This window comes from Microchirus variegatus, assembly GCF_963457635.1.
Source record: "Microchirus variegatus genome assembly, chromosome: 15".
In the NCBI taxonomy this organism is placed as follows: Eukaryota; Metazoa; Chordata; class Actinopteri; order Pleuronectiformes; family Soleidae; genus Microchirus; species Microchirus variegatus.
Window position 1 is genome coordinate 3,927,651 of NC_139816.1, and position 19,690 is coordinate 3,947,340.

The 19,690-nt window shown below is 42.1% G+C and overlaps 1 protein-coding gene across 1 annotated transcript in view; it reads right to left on the bottom strand.

The window, feature by feature from the left end:
* Positions 1–2,373: 2,373 nt before the first annotated feature.
* LOC310937584 (enhancer of polycomb homolog 1-like) overlaps positions 2,374–19,690 on the bottom strand; it is a 29,364-nt gene continuing 12,047 nt past the window's right edge. Inside the window, exons 6-14 of the mRNA XM_083901878.1 lie at positions 19,188–19,341; positions 18,079–18,237; positions 17,825–17,914; positions 17,441–17,589; positions 15,947–16,371; positions 13,436–13,638; positions 12,264–12,405; positions 5,341–5,752; positions 2,374–3,861 (exon numbers count right to left, since the gene is read on the bottom strand). Of these exons, the coding sequence (XP_083758004.1) occupies positions 3,789–3,861; positions 5,341–5,752; positions 12,264–12,405; positions 13,436–13,638; positions 15,947–16,371; positions 17,441–17,589; positions 17,825–17,914; positions 18,079–18,237; positions 19,188–19,341 (1,807 nt within the window). The 3' untranslated portion in view covers positions 2,374–3,788. The remainder of the gene's footprint in view (positions 3,862–5,340; positions 5,753–12,263; positions 12,406–13,435; positions 13,639–15,946; positions 16,372–17,440; positions 17,590–17,824; positions 17,915–18,078; positions 18,238–19,187; positions 19,342–19,690) is intronic.

Consider the following 19,690-nt stretch of genomic DNA (forward strand, 5'->3'; position numbering starts at 1 on the left):
TGAAGACAATATTTGTGTGAACGCAGAAGAAGAAGAAGAAGCAGCAGAATCCTAAGATGAGACTGAAAATCCTTCTCCTGCAGCAGACGTCGGTGATTTATCTCGGCCACAGAGAAGCTGATGAGAAAAACTGTTTTATTTCAAACAAAAGAATCACGACGGCTCAGCGTCGTAATGAGGAGGCGAGTGACGGGCAGATTATTACGAGGTCGGACCACACGTCCTCCTGCTGAGTGATGTCTGCTCTGCAACATAAATAATGTGAGCTGAACGCTGCTGGCTGACAAGACTGAGGAGGAGAAGACGAAGAAAAACTATAGAGTCATTTGGTCTCTGATGAGAAAGTGATGTGTGTACGACTGAGCTGCTGCTGCTTCAGGGCAGTTTGTGTTGTTTTCTTTCTCTGGAAATAAAAGCTGTGGTGAGTGTGTGTGTGTGTGTGTGTGTGTGGAGCAGAGTTATTTGTGTTCTCTTGTTAATGAGCTTTTAGAGTTTGACAGGTTTCAACAGGTGTTAACGCATGGAAAAACAGCGCTTTTTCTCTTGTTCTTTCTGCATAACTCAAAGAAAGCACTTAGAGTGCGATTTATACCTCGATTCAGGAACACGGACGCTGAAATTTAACTTAAAAATAATGACCTGGATTTGCTTCTCGTCTATAATCTATATAATAATCTATAAATCTGGCAAGTGATCACACCTTAGTTGGATAATTATGGACAAAAAACGTTTAAAGAAAGTCAAATATTGTAAGACAAATGTCTGGTAAGAAGTAAAATCTTGTCGGACAAAAACCTAGCGTAAATTTGCGATGATTTCTTCCTAGATTTCAGAGGTTTAGTAACTTGAAAACGACAGTGGCCGTGGAATATTTACGTTCTAAAATTGCAAAGATAATGTTTATACGACTAAAATGAGCAAACGCATCACAGCTTACGCAATTTCCAACTTGGAAAAACGAGAAATCAGACTCCCTCGCATTTCCGTATAGTGCGACGTCAACTAGCGCAGCTCGTAGACACGTCATGGAGGAGGAAATCAAAACCCGAGAAAAGCCGGAAGAAAAACAGGAAGTCAGTGAGGCCCTTAGCTGCTTCTGCGTTCAAAAATAAGGTCAACACGTCTTACATATTTGAACGGCGTGGCTTCCTGCCAACATGGCGTCGCATGACGTCAACTAGCGTAGTTCATAAACATCGTGCAGGAAATGATTAGCAGACAAGATGGAAGAAAAACAGGAAGTCAGACTCCCTTATTCGCGTCTGCGTTTCAAAAATAAGGTCTACACATCTATGGATTTGAACGACGCGGCTTCCTGCCAACGCGGCGCGGTGTGACGTCAACTAGCATAGTTCGTGGACACGTCGTGCAGAAAATGAACACCAGAAAAGTTGCGCGAAAACAGGAAGTCAGGCTCCCGAAGCTACATCTGCATTCAAAAATTAGGTCTATACATCTATGGATATGAATGGCATATCGCCAAGATGGCGTCAAGTGACCGTATTATACAAAGCCAACTAGCATTAGCTCGTAGACATGTCGTGAAGGAAGGGTTTGCCAGCAAAGATGAAAGAATAACAGGAAGTCAGACTCCCTTAGTTGTTTCTGCATTCAAAAATAAGGTCTACACATCTACAGATTTGAACGGCGCTGCTTCCCGTCAAGACGGCGTCACATGACCGTATTGTACAACGTCAACTTGCGTAGCTCGTAGACACGTCGTCAAACGTCGAAAGAGGGAAGAAAAACAATTAGTCAGGCTCCCCGAGTTGCCTCTGCATTCAAAAATAAGGTTCGTGGATTTGAACGGCACGGCTTCCTGTCAACATGGCGTCGTGTCGCGTCACGTCAACTAGCGTAGCTCCGTAGACATGTCGTGCGGGAAATTAAAACCTGGAAAAAAGTTGGAAGAGAAACAGGAAGTCAGACTCCCTTCGTTAAGTCCTGCATTCAAAAATAAGGTCTACACAAATCCAAGGATTTCACCGGCGCGGCTTCCTGCCAACATGGCGTCGCTCTACAAACACACGCACACACAACACACATGAAGACACCAGAGTCCATAACGGTTCACATTTAATGCCCTGGGCTTTATTTGTCTTATTTTTAGTGAGAGTTCTGTCACATTATTATTATTATTATTATTATTTTTTAATTTTTTTTTTTTTTTAGTCTTTTCAGCCTCCAGGTGGGACAAGTAAACCTCAAGGATACATCCTGCCATTGGACTGGGCATTCAGATTCAGACAAAGACGAGAAGCACTACTAAGTAATGCTGCCTTTGTGCCTAACTCTTCACAGAAGAGAGAACAGTAAATTCCCCAAAGGAAGGCACCCAATACTTGTGGTTTTTGGCCTTGCAGCCGTCTGGAGATTCTTTTTTCAAAGAAAAGAAAACAACAAAAAAAAAAAAAACAGAAAATAGAATGAAAAAAGGGGGGATATGAGAGAGAGGAGAAGAGTTGTTTGTCCTCACAACCGCTCCGACCCCTCGTTAGCATTTTTTTTTGTCATTTAAAAAAAGTGGAATGATGAAACACAGCATTCACCTCCCTTATATCACCTATGCATGACCAAGTAACAAACGGACAAACGAATGAAGTCTTTCAAGAAACGGAAGAAGAAAAAAAAAAAAATCATACAATCGAGTTTTACCACAAGCAAAAAATACAAAAATAATTTTTGTTTTACAAAAATGTCTGTGGGGATAAAACCAATAGAAAAACAAAAAGGGGGGGAATCCGCTTGCATGAAAATTAAGGACGAACCCCCTTTTTTTAAAAACAAAATACAAAAGCAGCATTGAAGATATTTATCAAAAAAAACAAAAAACAACAAAAAAAAAATCAAATAAAATAGTGCTTTAAATCAGAAGCAGCAAAGGCTTCTGGGAAGAGACTTCATCCCTGTTTTGTTACTTGTGTTTGGGACTGTGCTGATGATGAAAGCTCCAGGAAGAAGAGGAACATCATTCACACCTTCATCATCTTCATCCTCCTCCTGGTCTGGTATGTTTGTCACCACTGATTCCAACATGATTGACAGATGAAGAAGAAGAAGAAGCACAGGGACCCAGAAATAAACGTGTGTGTGTGTGTGTGTGTGGAGGGAGGGACCTGCTTTGTGTTCACAATATAGAAAAATACCCAGGAGTCTGTAGCTACCTAACATTTACTACAGCACATGAACCAACAAAGGTACAGTGTACAAATAAAAAAACAAAACGGAAAAACAAACCAAAAGAAAAAAAAACGAAAAAAAAAAAACTGTAAACACAGCACAATAAATAGATTAAAAACAGCAGGCTCCGCACCATGCACATGATGTGATAAAACTCTTCTCTATACAACTCCCACGTCTCTCACACATTGCCACAAGTTACTTGGCTCACTCTTCTTTTTCTTTTTTGACTCCCAAGTGCAAAACATCACAAATGGACAGTTTCTGTATTCAAGTAATATATATACAGGGGGATATTACAAATATGTAGTTACTGTACAGATACTCATTTTTGCCATATTCATAATTTACAGATCAGGTCATTCTTTTTTTTTTTCTCTTTTCGTTTTTTTTTTTTAACTTTGATAACAGTAACAAAAACAAAAAAAAAACTGTTTTTCTTTTAAAAAGTATGAGAGATGAGAATTGCAAGCGAGCGGTCGGTTGGTCGCGGCCGCTTGTCATTCTGCGTCAGTCGAGAGAGTCCTGCCGTCCCTTTGTTTTTTTTTTTGCATTCCCGATGCTACGATGCACAGCACCTAAAGAGCGGACTCTTCGCTGCACCGCTACTACGTCACCTCCATGGCCACTGTGTTGTCTGCTATACTGTTCAGTGCTGGCTTGTCTTCGTCGTGATTATCCCTGCAGAGAGAGACGGGGGAGAGAGAAAAGGTCAGAGGAGTGTTTTTGTCTTTAGCTTCTGATGCTAAAGTGTTTCCGTCGTGGTGCAGTACGGTTCACGATGCTACTTCCATCCTAGAAATAGACCCGATATTTGACATTTTGTCGTCACTGACAGGATTTGTCATGTGTATTTCTTATTACCCCCAACTCCTAGACCGTTTCCGATATCTAGAAAAAATCAAAAACTATGGACTGGCGATGTGTCCAGGGTGTGACTCCACCTTTCACCGTAGCTTAGATTGGCACCAGCACCCCCCATGACCCCCATGAGGAGAATAAAGCGGTAGAATATGGATGGACACATGCGGAAATACAAAGAAATAGAACATTGCACCCATTTTCTTGTTATTACGGTAGCCCCTCAGGACTTCCACGGAATGACCGTGCAATCACAGACAACCGTAACGGTTGAATAACAGCCAGATATCAAAAGACAATAAGAAAGTACATAGGGTATAAAAGATAATCTACACCAATTATCGGCCATAACTACATCTATACTAGAAATAGACCAATTAATGAGGCCGATATTTGACAGGATTTGTCACGTGTACTACTTTTATCTTAGCTAAGATTGGCACCAGCACCCCCCGCATGACCCTCTTTGCACCCATATACTTGTCATTACGGTAGCCCCTCAGGACTTCCACGGAACGACCATCCAATCATAGACGACCGTAATTCCTTAACGGTTGAATAACTGCCAGATATTGAAAGAAAATCGTCCAAGTACATGGTGAATAACAGATAATCTACACCGATTATCGGCCACTGGCTGCCCTGATTTCTACAACTCTGCATCGGCCATAAATTCACGTTAATAGTATCTAACATATCTGCCTTAAACCCTACGGATAAATATGTTTAATCTGCAACAGCATTCCAGAAGAAATTGTTGTTAAATTACGTTTTATGTGAAATTAACCCCCGTAACCCCAGAATATTCACATTATAGAAGCTGGGAAAAACCAGAGAACTTGCTTGAATTATTAAGAAACAGATGAATGAACAATGAAAATACTTGCAGTCCTGACACATTATAGTTTGTCCCACCACTTTTTAAAAAAAAAAGTATGTTATCTCATTAAATAAAACCCACATGAGAGCTCCACCTTGTTTGTTTTGCTCAGCCCTGCAGAGCATGTGGGTGTGAGAGCGTGTGCAGAGATATTTACAGCTCAGTTCACCTCACGCTCACTTGTGTGCGCTCTACTATGTTCCTGCGCTTGAGAGAGCGTTCGGGCAGTTTAAAAGCTGCAGCTGTGATGGGGAAATGCCATGTGATGACGTTCTCTCTCTCTCACACACCAAACGTGAGTTTTACTCTCAAAAACAGTGGCATTAAGATAAAAAGTAGGTAAATAAATAAGAAAATGGGTTCGTTTTTTTCAGGATTCAAGTGTCTGTGTAGCTGCTGTACAATGAACTTATTCTCACCTTGAGCCCATGTCCATGGGCGAAGCTCCGGAGACTTTGGGCATCTGCAGGTTGGTGGCGGCGGACAGCTTTAAGGCAGAGGACGGCACGTTGCCGAGGGTCCGGGGGATGTGGCGTCCGGCCAGGCTGGCGGCCGTCGGCACGCTCAGACAGATGTTGTTCCCGATGAGGACCTGAGTGGTGGCGGGGGTGGCGTTGGGGGCGCTGCATCCCAGGAGGCCCAGCGCCGCCGCTGCGTGGGCGCCGGGGGTGGAGTTGAGGGAGGCGGGGACGGCGTTGGCGGGCGAGGGCGTGGCCGAGTTGGCGGAGGGCTGCAGGAAAGTGGCGCCCGCGGAGGTGGTAGTGTGTGACGACTGGTTGGTCTGGTGGAGGGCCGCCGTCGTTCCGGAGAGATGCAGGCCTTTGTAAACACCTATGTGAAAACAACATGAAATCAGTCCGGTTTTAGATCTTTAAACCTTACTAAGACATTATTGGTGCATTTACCGCAGAGTCATAACCTGCTCTTTGACAAACATATTGCTCCGACTGCGTCATAAATACTCTGCTCACATAAAGCAGGAATAAATGGCCCTTTGCATTTTTACAATCTGAGCAAAGTGGAGCATTTATGAAATGTCGTTTGTTTTTTTGCGGTAATATGATCAAATACAACAAGTCAAGTCTTCTTTAAGCTTATGATTTGCTCATAAACACAAAAAGATGAGACACCCAATCTCTTCTTTTACACCGTTGGTGACGATGTTGTAATTGACTACATCACAGGGTTTAGCACCTTAGTTTATGCTCAGAAATTTGGTTTTCTGTTCCACTGGGCTCTCAGAAACCCGTTCCGAGCACCAAATATCAATAGCGCCGGACAAGTTGTCCAGCAGAGGGGGCTGTGAGTGCAGCTTGGCCTGCATTCACGCCTCTTTGCTAATCAGAAGAAGCAGTGACGTAACGCTGTTCAGCAGTGAAAATGGAGGACGTGGGGACTTCCGGTCGGAACACCGTTGAGATGGCCGCATAGCGAGAGAGCTCCCGACTGAGCCAGAGCAATTAGAGAAATTTCCCCATAAAAACCAAATAAATCACTCGACGAAAACCAGTAAGATAAGGGGACAAAATCCATAACTCTGCTCTGAGCAATAAACGTCGTCCGAAGACAGGTGGGTGAGAAGGACGGGGCGCAGCAATATTAGCAGCTAACAGGCACACGCTAGCAAACAACGCTGCGCAGTGCGGAGAGATGGCCGACTTGGAGCTGATTCTGCGAGAGCTAAGAGGATTTCGCCAAGAAAATAAGGAACAATTAGAGACAATAAAAGAAGAAATTGTGAAGGTGAATACCAGATTGGACGAGGCGGAAGGGCGAATTGAGAAGGCAGAAGAGAGGATACAAAACACAGAGGAAGTCGTCACGGCTATGCTAAAGCTGCACACCAATTTGGAGGACAAGCTGCTGGATCTGGAAAGCCGCTCCAGGCGCGAGAACGTAAGGATTTACGGAGTACCGGAGGGGTCCGAGAAAGAATCAGCAACGATGGTCTCATTTGTGGAAAATTTACTCCGTGAAGGTCTCGAGCTAACGGAGGAAATACCTGGCCTGCAGATTGAAAGAGCTCATCGGTCGATGGGTCCGCTGCCTCCGGCGGATGCGCCGCCGCGCTCCATCGTAATTAAGTTTTTGAGTTTTAAAACAAAAGAGTCCTTACTCCGCAAAGCATGGCAGAAGAAGGGGTTCACTTGGCAAGAAAATCACATAAACCTGGATCACGATTATCCACCTCTTATTCTTAAAAAAAGAAGAGAATTTACTGAGATCCGCAAAGTGTTGAAGGAAAATAAAGTCCAGTTCCAGACCCTCTTCCCCGCCAGGCTGCGCGTGAGACACGACGACGGAACCAGAACCTACGATACTATTGCGGAGGCATCAGAGGATCTGATAAGAAGAGGCTACACCGTGACAACCATCAGACCTCCGGAGACGCTCATGGAGCAGGTGCGGCGGATGTCCTGGAGGAGAGTGGACAGACGAACGAGGAAAGGCACGACCGGGCAGGATTCTAACTACAAGGAGAAGCTCCGAGCCTTCAGGAGACCATCACCGACCCCCTCCGCGAACTAAACGACTTAACCCGCAATTCGTGGATGACGGAGTTAACTGTGAAGTATTTTAAACTGTAATATGGCTGAAAGTAGGAGTGGAGATACATTATGGAGTAGACTGGTTCATTCGGGGCCCTTGGATTTATTTTATTTGTTTGTTTATTTTCTCTCTCCTATATGCGACTGTCGCAGGTAAGGGACTCTTCCTTCTTTTTGAGGAGGGAGACTTTTCCCTTCGAGCCACCTCGGGAGGCTCAACAGGGTCAGGTTAACAGACCCCTACATAAGGAGTCACACGGACAAACTGTGTTCAGTTTAATGTTTATTAATATGTTACTTGTTCATTTCCTGCCGGTTCTTGCAGTGAGGGGAAAGCGCACCATATTATTGAGAGGGATGACGGGGGGAATCACATAGATGCAGAACAGATCTTTGAAAATAGCATCATTTAATATAAATGGAGTACTCAACCCAGTTAAGAGGGGGAAAATCCTATCAAAATTGAAGAAAGATAAAATCCAAGTAGCTTTCTTACAGGAGACACACCTCAATGACTCTGAACATGCTAAATTGAATAAATCAGGTTTCAAACATGTTTTCTTTAGTTCCCATGGATCGGGGAAGCGGAGAGGAGTGGCGACTTTGATATCCAGTGCTGTAAATTACGAACACATATCAGAACATAAGGATAACGAAGGCAGATTTGTCATGGTTACAGGTAAAATAGAAGGGATTGTGATAACTTTCCTTAACGTGTATGTGCCTCCGGGAAGCGGCTGGTCCTTCTACAAACATATAGTTGATCTAATGACAACAAAAAGTCAAGGGATGTTAATATGTGGCGGAGATTTCAACATACGTTTAAATCCGAAAGTTGACTCATCGAACGGGAGATCTGACGCAAAAGCCAATACTAGAAGATTAAACACTTGGATGCGTGAAGTGGGGATTGTGGATGTGTGGAGAGAGATGAACCCGACGAGTCGAGACTATTCACATTACTCGCACGCCCACAATGTCTACTCACGCATCGATTACTTTTTTATGCTTAAAGGAGATCTTTCTCGAGTTGATAATTGTGAAATAAGACCCATTACTATTTCGGACCATGGTCCCATTTACATGTCAGTTCATCTGATTAACAGAAAGAATAAGTCCAATCTCTGGAGACTGAATTCAAACATTCTCAATAACCCAATTATCAAAGATAAATTGAAAGGTGAAATTCAGTTGTATTTGGAAAATAACGATAATGAAGAAGTAACTCCACCTATTCTCTGGGATGCATTAAAAGCGGTGATTAGAGGTAAAATAATAGCCATCTCCTCATATGAAAAGAAAATGAAGGAACAAAAACTCAAACAATTAGAAGAGGACTTGAAGGGACTACAGAAAGAACACGCAAAATCTCCCAAAATTGACAATAGAAGTAAGATTAAAAAACTAAAAAAGGAAATAGATGAAATAAATACTCAGGAAATTCAAAAAAAGCTCCTTTTTACAAAGCAACAATACTATGAGGTCGGCGGAAAATCCCTAAAACTTCTATCATATAGGTTAAGAAAACAGCAAGCAGATAGAACTATTCATAAAATAAAAAATTCCACAACAAATGAAATAGAAACTAATCTGGAGAAAATCAAGCAGTGCTTTAGAGAATACTACAAAACATTATATTCCCAACCACAGACAAGCAACGATGATCAGATTGATACTTTCCTAGCTCAGATAAATCTCCCAAAAATCAATGATGATCAAAATGAAAAATTAATATCTAAATTAACAAAGGAAGAAATTCAATCGGCAATCGGGAGAATGAAAGGGGGGAAGTCTCCAGGGACAGATGGCTTTACCACAGAATGGTACAAAACAATGCAAGATCAACTAATTCCAACATTATTAAAAACGTTCAATTGGGTTTTGGAAAACAAAATCATCCCCCCTTCTTGGAAAGAAGCAATGATCTCAGTCATACCTAAGGAGGGTAAAGATAAATTAGAATGTGGGAGCTACCGTCCTGTGAGTCTTCTTAATAATGATTATAAACTATTCACATCCATATTAGCCAAAAGAATTGAACTGATATTACCTGTATTAATACATAAGGACCAGACTGGCTTTGTCAGACAAAGACAGACCCAAGATAACATCAGAAGAACACTACACGTTATGAGACAAGTCACACAACAAAAACTGGAGACATTGATATTGAGCTTAGATGCAGAGAAAGCATTCGATTCAGTGAGGTGGTCATTCTTATATAAAGTACTTTCAAAATTTGGCTTCCATACAACTATAATTGACACATTTGCAGCATTATACAACAAACCAACAGCTAGAATTAAAATCAATGGAGATCTAACCACTTCATTCACTCTGGAAAGAGGAACAAGACAAGGGTGTTGTGCGTCGCCACTCCTCTTTGCTCTGTTTATAGAACCCATGAGTCAACTGATTAGGCAGAGATCAGATTTTAAGGGAGTAACATTGGATTCAGGGGAACAAAAACTGGCCTTATTTGCTGACGATTTACTGATTAGTATAACACAACCTACACAGACACTCCCGAAACTGATGAAATTGTTAGAGGAATTCGGTTTCATTTCTGGTTATAAAATTAATATTAACAAAACTCAAGTATTAACGTTTAATTATGATCCTCCATCTTCAATTAAGACCATTTATAATTGGAAATGGGATGCTGAGTCCATCAAATATTTGGGGGTTTCACTACCAAGAGACTTCTCGAGATTGTATGATATTAATTATGGCCCATTAAACTCAAAAATTAAGTCTGATATACATAGATGGAATGTTATTCCCTTTCTAAGTTTAAGCTCCCGGATAGAATCAGTTAGGATGAATATTCTTCCACGGATGCTGTACCTTTTTCAGTGTTTGCCAATCAAAATACCATCCAAACAGTTCTTAGAATGGGACAGATTGATAGCGAGGTATTTATGGCAAGGGAAAAAGGCTAGAATTAAATTTAAGACGCTACAATTAAGAAAAGGAAAAGGTGGAATGGGCCTTCCCTGCTTGCAGGACTACTACCTTGCAGCCCAGCTGAGGCCTTTAGTCTGTCTGTGTTCACCATCATACACTGCAGCATGGAAGGAAATAGAAGGCACAACGATAAAGGGAATCCCAATAACAGCCCTATTGTGTGATAACAAACTACAAGTAAAACAGGAAATCCCAGAAGACTCTATAACAGGCAGCTTTTTGAAGTCCTGGCAGGAAATAGTTAAAATTTGCAGATTAGGAGAAGCATCTAAAATGATGAGATGGTGTGCCTATGATGCAGACTTTGCACCAAATAGAACTGATACCAGATTTAAGATATGGATCTCAAAAGGTTTAACTACATATTATTCGTTTATCCACAAAGGGACATTTCAGAGTTTTGAAACCCTACAGAAGAATCATGGTCTGGAAAGAGATGATTTCTTCAGATACCTGCAAGTGAGAGATTATTTTAATAAGAATCTTAAAGAGGAGTTAGGAAAAGGTGAATCAGGGTTCATAGAGGTATTTTTATCATTATCTAAATCCAGATCAGGTAACAAAATTATCTCCAAATTATATAATGCCATACAATTATCTAAACAAGAGAATACAGAATACATAAAGAAGAAATGGGAAAAAGAAGCAAAGGTGTTGATCACACAGGAGAGCTGGGAGAAAATATGCCAGCTACAATGGTTCTCAACTGGCTCAAACACATGGCGGGAGTTCTGTTGGAAAAACATTGCAAGATTTTTCATTACACCTATTCAGAAAAGACATCAGGGTACCGGGGACGCTTGTTGGAGACTCTGTGGGTTGAATGGAGCCAACCATTTTCATATTTTTTGGGAATGTGAAGAAATAAGACCTTACTGGGAAAAGATCCACGAACATATACAAAACGTATTTAATGTAAAGATTCCGTTTAAATGTGAAACTTTGTATCTGGGAGATCTATTACTTGACACATGGAACAACAACGACAAAAAACTGCTTGCTATACTGTTGGCAGCCAGTAAGAAATCCATCACAAGGAAATGGTTAAAAGTAGAACCACCCACCATTGATGAATGGATTGAAATTGTCTATGAGATTTATGTTATGGAGAAGATATCTTTTTCCCTCAGAGTCGAAAAAGGGAAATTTTACAAGATGTGGTCCAAATGGACTGAGTATGTGAAACCAATTAGATCAGATTTCATTTGACTGTACTGGTGCTGTGTGTGAAACTACCCTCCTTATTTTCTTCATGCGATGGTTTGTTTATTTGAGATGGTGCGCCCCCCAGTTTTGTTATATTTTGTTTCATTATTGAAGTAGTGATCTATGGAATAATTCCAGAAGGGCAATATGGATAAAGTCATCAGAACTTACTGTCTCCATCCTTTAACAAGATCTGAAATGACGAAGTGTTTGATTATTGTATGTGATGGAAATCTGCTTTTCTAAATAAAAAGATAATTACAAAAAAGAAAATGGAGGACGTAAACAGTTAAATTACATCCCGAGTGGACGCTCATGGAATTAAAGCAAATAAAAAATTTTCACACACACGAGCATCTGTCATCATGTGCCAAATATCTTGAAAAAGCTGTTGAAATATTTGTTCAAGCATCATTGTTTGGATAAAAAGTGACACCCGTAGTTTGCACACTAGTAAAAGAGGAAAGTCTTTGTTTGACGTGAACCCAAACACGTAACTGCTAAAAATACAGTTTTGCGCTCCTTATTCTAGGTAAGGTTAGTCTTGCCACACCTCCTGCGTTTGAGCGCGGTTTAATTTGCGTAGAAATAAATCAATGACATAAATAAGCGACGCTCACCTGCACCCGACAGAACCCCATTGACTCCACTCGCCAGCACCACCTCCTCTTTGGACTTGAAGGTGAGCAGCTGGTCCGTGGTGACGAGGGCTGAAGCAGCAAACTGGGCGCTGGCCTGGTCCAGGGTTTTGGACACAAGTGTCTGGATGAGAACGAGAATGAAATCATTCATGTGGGTGTTTTTTCGTAAAAAAAAAAAAAAAAAAAAAAGAAGTGTACGAGCCCGCTGAGCTCAGCAGCTTCTGTTGGCAAACAGGAACCAGCGGTGGTATCGGCGCTGCTCGTGGGAACGAGGATGACTCCCGTTTCCTGAGGATGGATGAACTGACCTTCAACTCTACACCATTTCCATATCTAGGGGGGAACTCAGGCCTGTGTGTGTGTGCTTCTATCAGGGACTGGAGCCACAGAGAACGGCCGGGTAAGGTCGGGGAACGTAGGTGGATACAAATCACACTCTTGACCAGAGTTGACGTCTGAGAGATTAGCTTCTCTTTCCACTTCCCACACTTTAACTCCCTGATGACCGATACACCAGTCTGTGCTACTTCATTTAAAAAAACAAGAAAATGTGGGTCCTTTGAATCCTTGATGATAAAAAAAAAACTTTGACATTACAGAATAAATGTATATTTAATGTAATTTTGATTATTTACAGTTAAACCGTTTTTTCAGTCATAAGGTTTTATTCCTCACCTTTTATACGAGGAGGTTGTTTTTGTTTAATCAGTTTTGTGTGCTTAGATTTATTTGTATTCTGTATTAGGGGGGAAAAAGCAACAATTCTCCAAGAGATGTGGCACTAATATTTTATATTTAACATATATAAGTCTAACCTCTCATTGCTGCTCATTCAGGCAGTTTTTACGCGAATGCTAACGAGTAGCATTGCTCCATTTCTTTGCCTTCATTCATATTATACAGGTTCAAATTGTTCTTTATATTTTGAGGTGCCTTTATATTGTTTTAACAACAGTTTGAAGAGTTAATGCTAGTCTGCGAAACACTTATAACATAGTCAAAAAACTGCTCATATAGACTAATTTATAAAGTCTATAATATATGCGATATTTAACGGACAGGGTTGACTTTTACGGTTTGTAGAAAATGTCGAAATAAAGAAACTACGGCAACAGAGATCGTAAGCGCATGCTTTGTTTGTGGTCACTGACCTGTGGGTTGGTTGTTGGTGTTGTAACAGGTTTGTTGGCTTGTTGCTGCTGCTGCTGCTGCTGATGTTGCTTCTGCTGCTGCTGCTGCTGCTGCTGCTGCTGATGATGATGTTGCTGCTGCTGCTGTTGGCTCTGCTCCAGCTGCTGCTTCTGCATGAGAGCCAGCTGCTCCTGGTGCTGCTGGTACTGCTCTGCTGTGAACACTGCGGACGGGGATGGAGACGATGCACGGATCAGAGACACAGAGACTTATGTTTTACAATCCACCTTTGACACGTCTGCTTCGACTTGCCAGTGACAGAAACTGTACTATACTGAAGCAGCAGCAGCAGCAATCAGAAACGAATGAACGACTCGGTGTTCTCAAACAAGGTGACCTATCGCCTTTATACATTTGGAAAACTGGGGAGCATTAATCATTTAAAAGTAATTATGAAAATACCGTTCACAATCAAAACAGTCCATGAAAGATTCCCATGAGATTTTGTTGTAATTGTAGGAATGTTGCTGCAGGGATTACAGTAAAGACAAAGAACATCCAGCTAATGGGTTCACTTTTAGGTCAAAAGTTACAAAGAGGTAGAATAACGTTTGGAAGGGGATTAGGATCACAAGTCACAAAAAATCTCCACACAAACACATTGCATTTTCATTGTTTTAACTTTTTTCCCAGCAAAAAACACACAAAAAATATGGTAATGATCGTTCTAGTTTCACACATCAACCAGATATCAGTTTAACTGCCACACAAGATAAACTTCAGTAACTGCTGCAGCTCTTCAAACTTCGATAGCTCTAAAGAAGTTCCAATCAAAACGTGTGAGAAACTGTGCAGAGAATTACATGCAGTCACATTCATTACAGCCATGTTTGTTCATGAAAAATGTAATTAACGGCTGTTAATCCGAGGCGTCTCACCTTTTCTTCCAAATGAAGAATAAAATATGCCAATCCACACATTTCAAACCAACACTCACTCATTTCAAAACCTACTATTCCGAAAACCATGACTCAAAAAATGCTCTTCAAGATCTGTCACCATCTACAACCGCGCTGGTAAGAAATCAATCACACATCAGCAATCTTGTAAACATGCAAAGCGTAAAGAATGAGGTTTGTATTCATTCATAATCCCCCAGATATGCTGTCCACACCGACATCTATGCAATAAAATGACACCTACATAAAATGCACATATTTAACCAGCAGCATTTTCTTATCAACTCTCCCCTAAGTCAGGGAATTTAACCGTGATTATATGGAACAGGGATCTGAAAGCCACAAAGTCCACATGGTTTGTAGCAGCAGCATGAAAAAGCCCAGGCAACAGCAAAGAAATCTACCTTTGAGGCATCGCACGAAAACATGAAGAGATGAAGCAAACTTCAACCAAACATCACTGACTGAACTGCTGGCTTTAAAGCAAACTTCTGCCTCTTCCTTCGTCATCACTTCAGATTCTCACCGTCACAAAACCGCTCTTTCAGTCTTGCTTTTTGTTCACGCGGCACAATTATTAAGTTTTGATTATTTCTTTGTCATGTGGAGCAAAAAAAACAACAGAAAATACTCACATTCGGGAAGCTGAAAAACCTTGAGAGCTTGTTTTGATTTAAAATGTAATAAATAAATCAACATGTTTAATGATCAATTAATCGCTGCAGTTCTAAAAAGAATCTTTCAAAAGTGCCCTTCCTGCATACATATGAGCTCTCTTGTCATGTATTAACATTGTTTATATGTCAAAGTATATACCAAGAAAACAATAGGATTCCAGATGCTGCAGAACATATTGAAGCTCGTCTACAGTGTTGGAAATATTAATTTAGTAATTGCAATTACATTATAATTACCTGCATGAGCAACAACCAGATACTCTTTACTCTACTCTATACTTGTAAAACTTATATGTACACTGATAACGTACAATTCAATTAAATATACCATAATAGAGGACTCTCTCTTGGCCAGTAAGGGGCAGCAATACTAGGCCTTGGACAACCAGTGTAACACAAATGGATCAAAATGTTGTAAAAATGTGTAAACGGTGTCAATAAAACATAATAAAGCACTCTTGAAGATAAACCCAGAGCAGTCTCTGTCAATAAGAACAATCAATAAAATAACAGACCACACTCCACACACACACACAGTTCCACAAGGACTTGATGTTGTGTCATCTGCCAACAACGTTTGTTAAATGAACTGAGGGGAAAATTGTAAATCTGACCGTTACTCACTCAGAGTTCAGCTCTCTCTTTAATTACAGCAGAGTGCACGAAACATGATTGGGCTGCGCTAAATTTACTCTGGGTAACAACGTCTGCCAGCATCTCCAACCTTGTAAGAATGACAGCTTAACAACTGCATTAAGCTCCTTGTGATTCCATGAAATGCAATAAAAGTGAACTGTTCTAGACCAATAAAAATATTTTGCTGCGCCATTTTTTTTTTCTTCCATCCAGTACAATAGCAAACACTGCAGCATTGAATGGGAAACAACGGACTCACCGTTGACCGGGACAGGAGCCGAGCCAGTGCGGTTCTGGGAACTGGATCCTCCAGACAAGGTCCTGGTTAGTCCTGACACTGTCCGGGTACAATCCCTAAATCCTCTACGAGACAAATCCCCCCCACCCAAGGGGTGATGGGATAGCGTCCGTGGTCTGAAGTGCCTCCAGCGGCAAGCTTTGATTTTCAAAAGAATCTGGCTGAGGTCCATGGGCGTCGGCGAGGATGACGACAGGGGCGATGGCGAGGTGGGGAGGTGGGAGGAGCTGGCTGGGTCCGAGGTATTGGTTTCTGAGGTACTGGCGTTTGAGTTGCGGAGCGGAGAGCTTGGAAGTGGCGAGGTGGCGAGTGCTTCTGGTTCCGGGTCAGAGTCCAGGCTCTGACAGATGTTCTCCAGATCTGTATGCGCTCTGTCCAACAAGACCCTGGAAAAACAAAATAAATCCATTCAGTCCTGATACAATAACAACACACTAGCTCTTATCAGTGCATTACAACATCATCATCCTCCTTTTGGCCACGACTGGACTGTTGCACAAGCGCGGACTTTCCCTAAACACAAGTCATACGTCATCATCCACTGGGTCAGCACCAAATATGGCATGGCAGGACTAAACATGACTTGTGAGTTCATGGACACGTTGCAGCCATGTGACACTGTGATTCCTCTGAAGAACAGAAAACTTCCCTAAGAGGTTTTCAGATGATTTCCATAAATGAACAATTAAACACAAGATGTTATGGCCATAACTGTGAACAATGGGTGAAATCCATAATCCATAAATTGTGACTCACTTTGAGCTAAAAAGGTTTGGTTAACGCCTCACACAGCTTAAGTGTGCGCTGATCTTTAAATATCAGGGTCAGCAAAACACACAAAGATTCACGTTTTTCGTTTGTAACACCTGGCAGAGGAAAAGACGCTGGCCGTCCGTGACTGAGGAGACTAATAAAGCTACAAGACAAGCTGCTTTTCAACATGAGAAGCTTGGTTCTGTTTCGTCTGTGCGGCTTTAACGGGAGGCGGATCCCAAAATCAAATTGCCATGTTGATCATTTTTAGCTGCCAGTCTGATAATTTATCATTGACTGTGGCTGCCAAATGATTTCTGGTAACCTGCCAAAGAGCTGGTATGTAAACAACCTCCGCTGCAACTGCCAACACTTGGATCAATTTCTGCTGTTTGGTATCGTTTTTGGCAGCATCCCTAACACGCATTTAATTTCATACTTCGTCTTTTTCCATTCGTCTTTTTACTTGACTTGAAGTATGGGATTTGGCATAACACGACCATTATATATGCAAATAGCACCTGAGCGAGACGTTCAAATCACGGCGTTTAGTCGGTGCACAAATTATTATAGTCTTAAAGCTTCGTTTTAAACATGGCATTTTGATTAAGCCAAATGTTTATGACCAAAAATCGTTTTTAATTTCATTTGTGTACAATGCAGGAGACCATCAAACCATCAAATCAGTCAGACTGAACTCACCTGCCCCCTCTGCCTACGCGGCGTCGTGCCAAACCTATACAGCGCCGCGGCGCGTTGAGCGACGTCAGACAGTAGCGGAAGCGGGGATCGCCGAGGCCGCCTTCCAACGGGCTTACCCAGGGCCAGCTGCCACTCTGGTCTGGACGAGTCTGGACAAGCACAAAGGGGACATTCAGACAGGGAAGAGCAAGGCGAGAGGACATTATGTATTAAGGTTAAGATCAAATAATAACAAAAAGAGGGAGTCGTTTTTTGTTTTTTTTAAATCTAGTAAATTGTAACGTCCAGCAGAGCGTTGAAGATTATCAGCAACAGCAGCCAGACTGGACAGCCTGCTGTGGGCACTATAAATAGAAGCACGGGGAGTCACAGGAGGGCACTCACAGCGTAGTACTGACAGCCAGCCTTCCTCCTGAACGCATAGCAGCCATCTGGGTCATTCTCCTCTTCTGCCTCTGAGGAACCTGAATGAATCTGTTCAAGCAAACAAGCAAAACAACTTCTGTGAATGAGGAGCTTCAGACTGACCTTTAATATCACTGAATTGGATTGGATGATGACGATAGCTTTTTTCTATTAGAAAGTAAATAACATACTGAATCATTGACATTTTGACATAAACGGTATTTTCCGTTTACCTGTGAGAATGGTTCTTCGTCTGAGCTGGGGAAATCGTACTGGTTGAGGTCCTTGGGATTGAACACCGAGGGCCCTGAATGTTGAGGTGCCGACAGAGGAGGGATCTTGGGTTTCTTTTCGTATTTCCTTTTGGTTCGCACTGCCTCCGTCTTCTCCGGCTGCGAAGATGGGAAGGAAATGGTGATAAAAATGTATACTACGGATGAAACGCAGTTCCGTTGGCGGTAGTCTGGTGTTGGTGGACGCAGAGGATGTGTGTAAAAACAACAGTGAGTAAAAGCAGCATTGATATGCAGATGGCAGCACGTGCCAGATGCCTCTTCCGAGCCAGATGGCTCTTCATTCCCTCCCGTCCACAACCCACATCACGCCGCCGTTGACCCCCAACTTCCCCAACGGGACCACCCCTCCCCTGCCTGAACAGACTCCAAACTACCCTGGGATTAGTCCGATTCTATTGAGTCCTTAGATGTAGGGGACAAAGCAAACAGAGAGGCAGGGACTGCTGTGTCGAATCAATGGGAGAAATGAGGGTTGGGGTGATGGTGGTGGTGGTGGTGGAGAGGGAGGAGGAGGAGGAGGAGGGAGAGTTAAACCAAAAACAGAAAACAAAAGGAAGAAGTCAACCAGCTGGTGGAGGAAAATGTGCGAGGTGGGGGGAGAAGTTGCCTCCTGGCAAAGAGCAGGGGGAGGTGCTAATGAGCTAATGAAGTTATAATGACAGGAGGTGACACCGAGTTCACGATAGTGCTGTTTAATGAAGTGTCGAGGCATAAAAAAACTCAGCTGTACATTAAATGTTTTGCAGATCAGCTACAGCCATGAGAAAACTTTTGATCTCAGTGCTCTTACTGGAGTTTTAATGACGCACGCCTTTTGAAATGATGTTCCCTTTTCAACAATAAAAAAGCCACAGAGAGCATGTTTGGGTCAATGTGAAGTTAAGTAAATCCCATTACACAGCTCTTGGTTTCAGCCACCGTCAGTGTGTGAATGGACGCGGGTGAAGGACGGACACTAGGTCCACAACTCTTCCCACACTTCGCCCACACTCGTCAATGACATTTCAAGGATGGAAATCATTTTCCAGCGTGTTGAGAGACCTTACCTTCTTGTAGTCCTTCATGTCCAAGTGGTCCTGATGTCTGTACTGGTTGCTGTTGGACAGGGGAATGATGGGAATTGTGTAGACGGGCTTGACGAGAGCCCGCTGCGCCAGTGCCTCTGCCATCACCTCGCTGCCCAAGTCTGGCATGCCGTTCCTGACAAGACACAGATCGCATTCGTCAACATAAAGAAGCCACAGTATCTGAAACAACGTGATTGGTTTCCTTTGTCGAGCGTAAATTCTATTCTAATACAAAACAAATAACTCTTTTGACAGCAAGAATCAAATGTTTTATGATCATCATCCAGGCTTAAAACTCACTTTTTTTTCCTAAAACACCGAAACAGAAAATGACTTCCAGAACCAGAGCCGTTCTAAAGTGGGCGGTCTCTGTGACACTCTATTGTAATTAAGACTTGAATATTCAGAAACATGATTGCACAGCTGTGAAATGCAAATGTGGTGGCAATATATATACACAGGCCAAAACACACAACTATGAG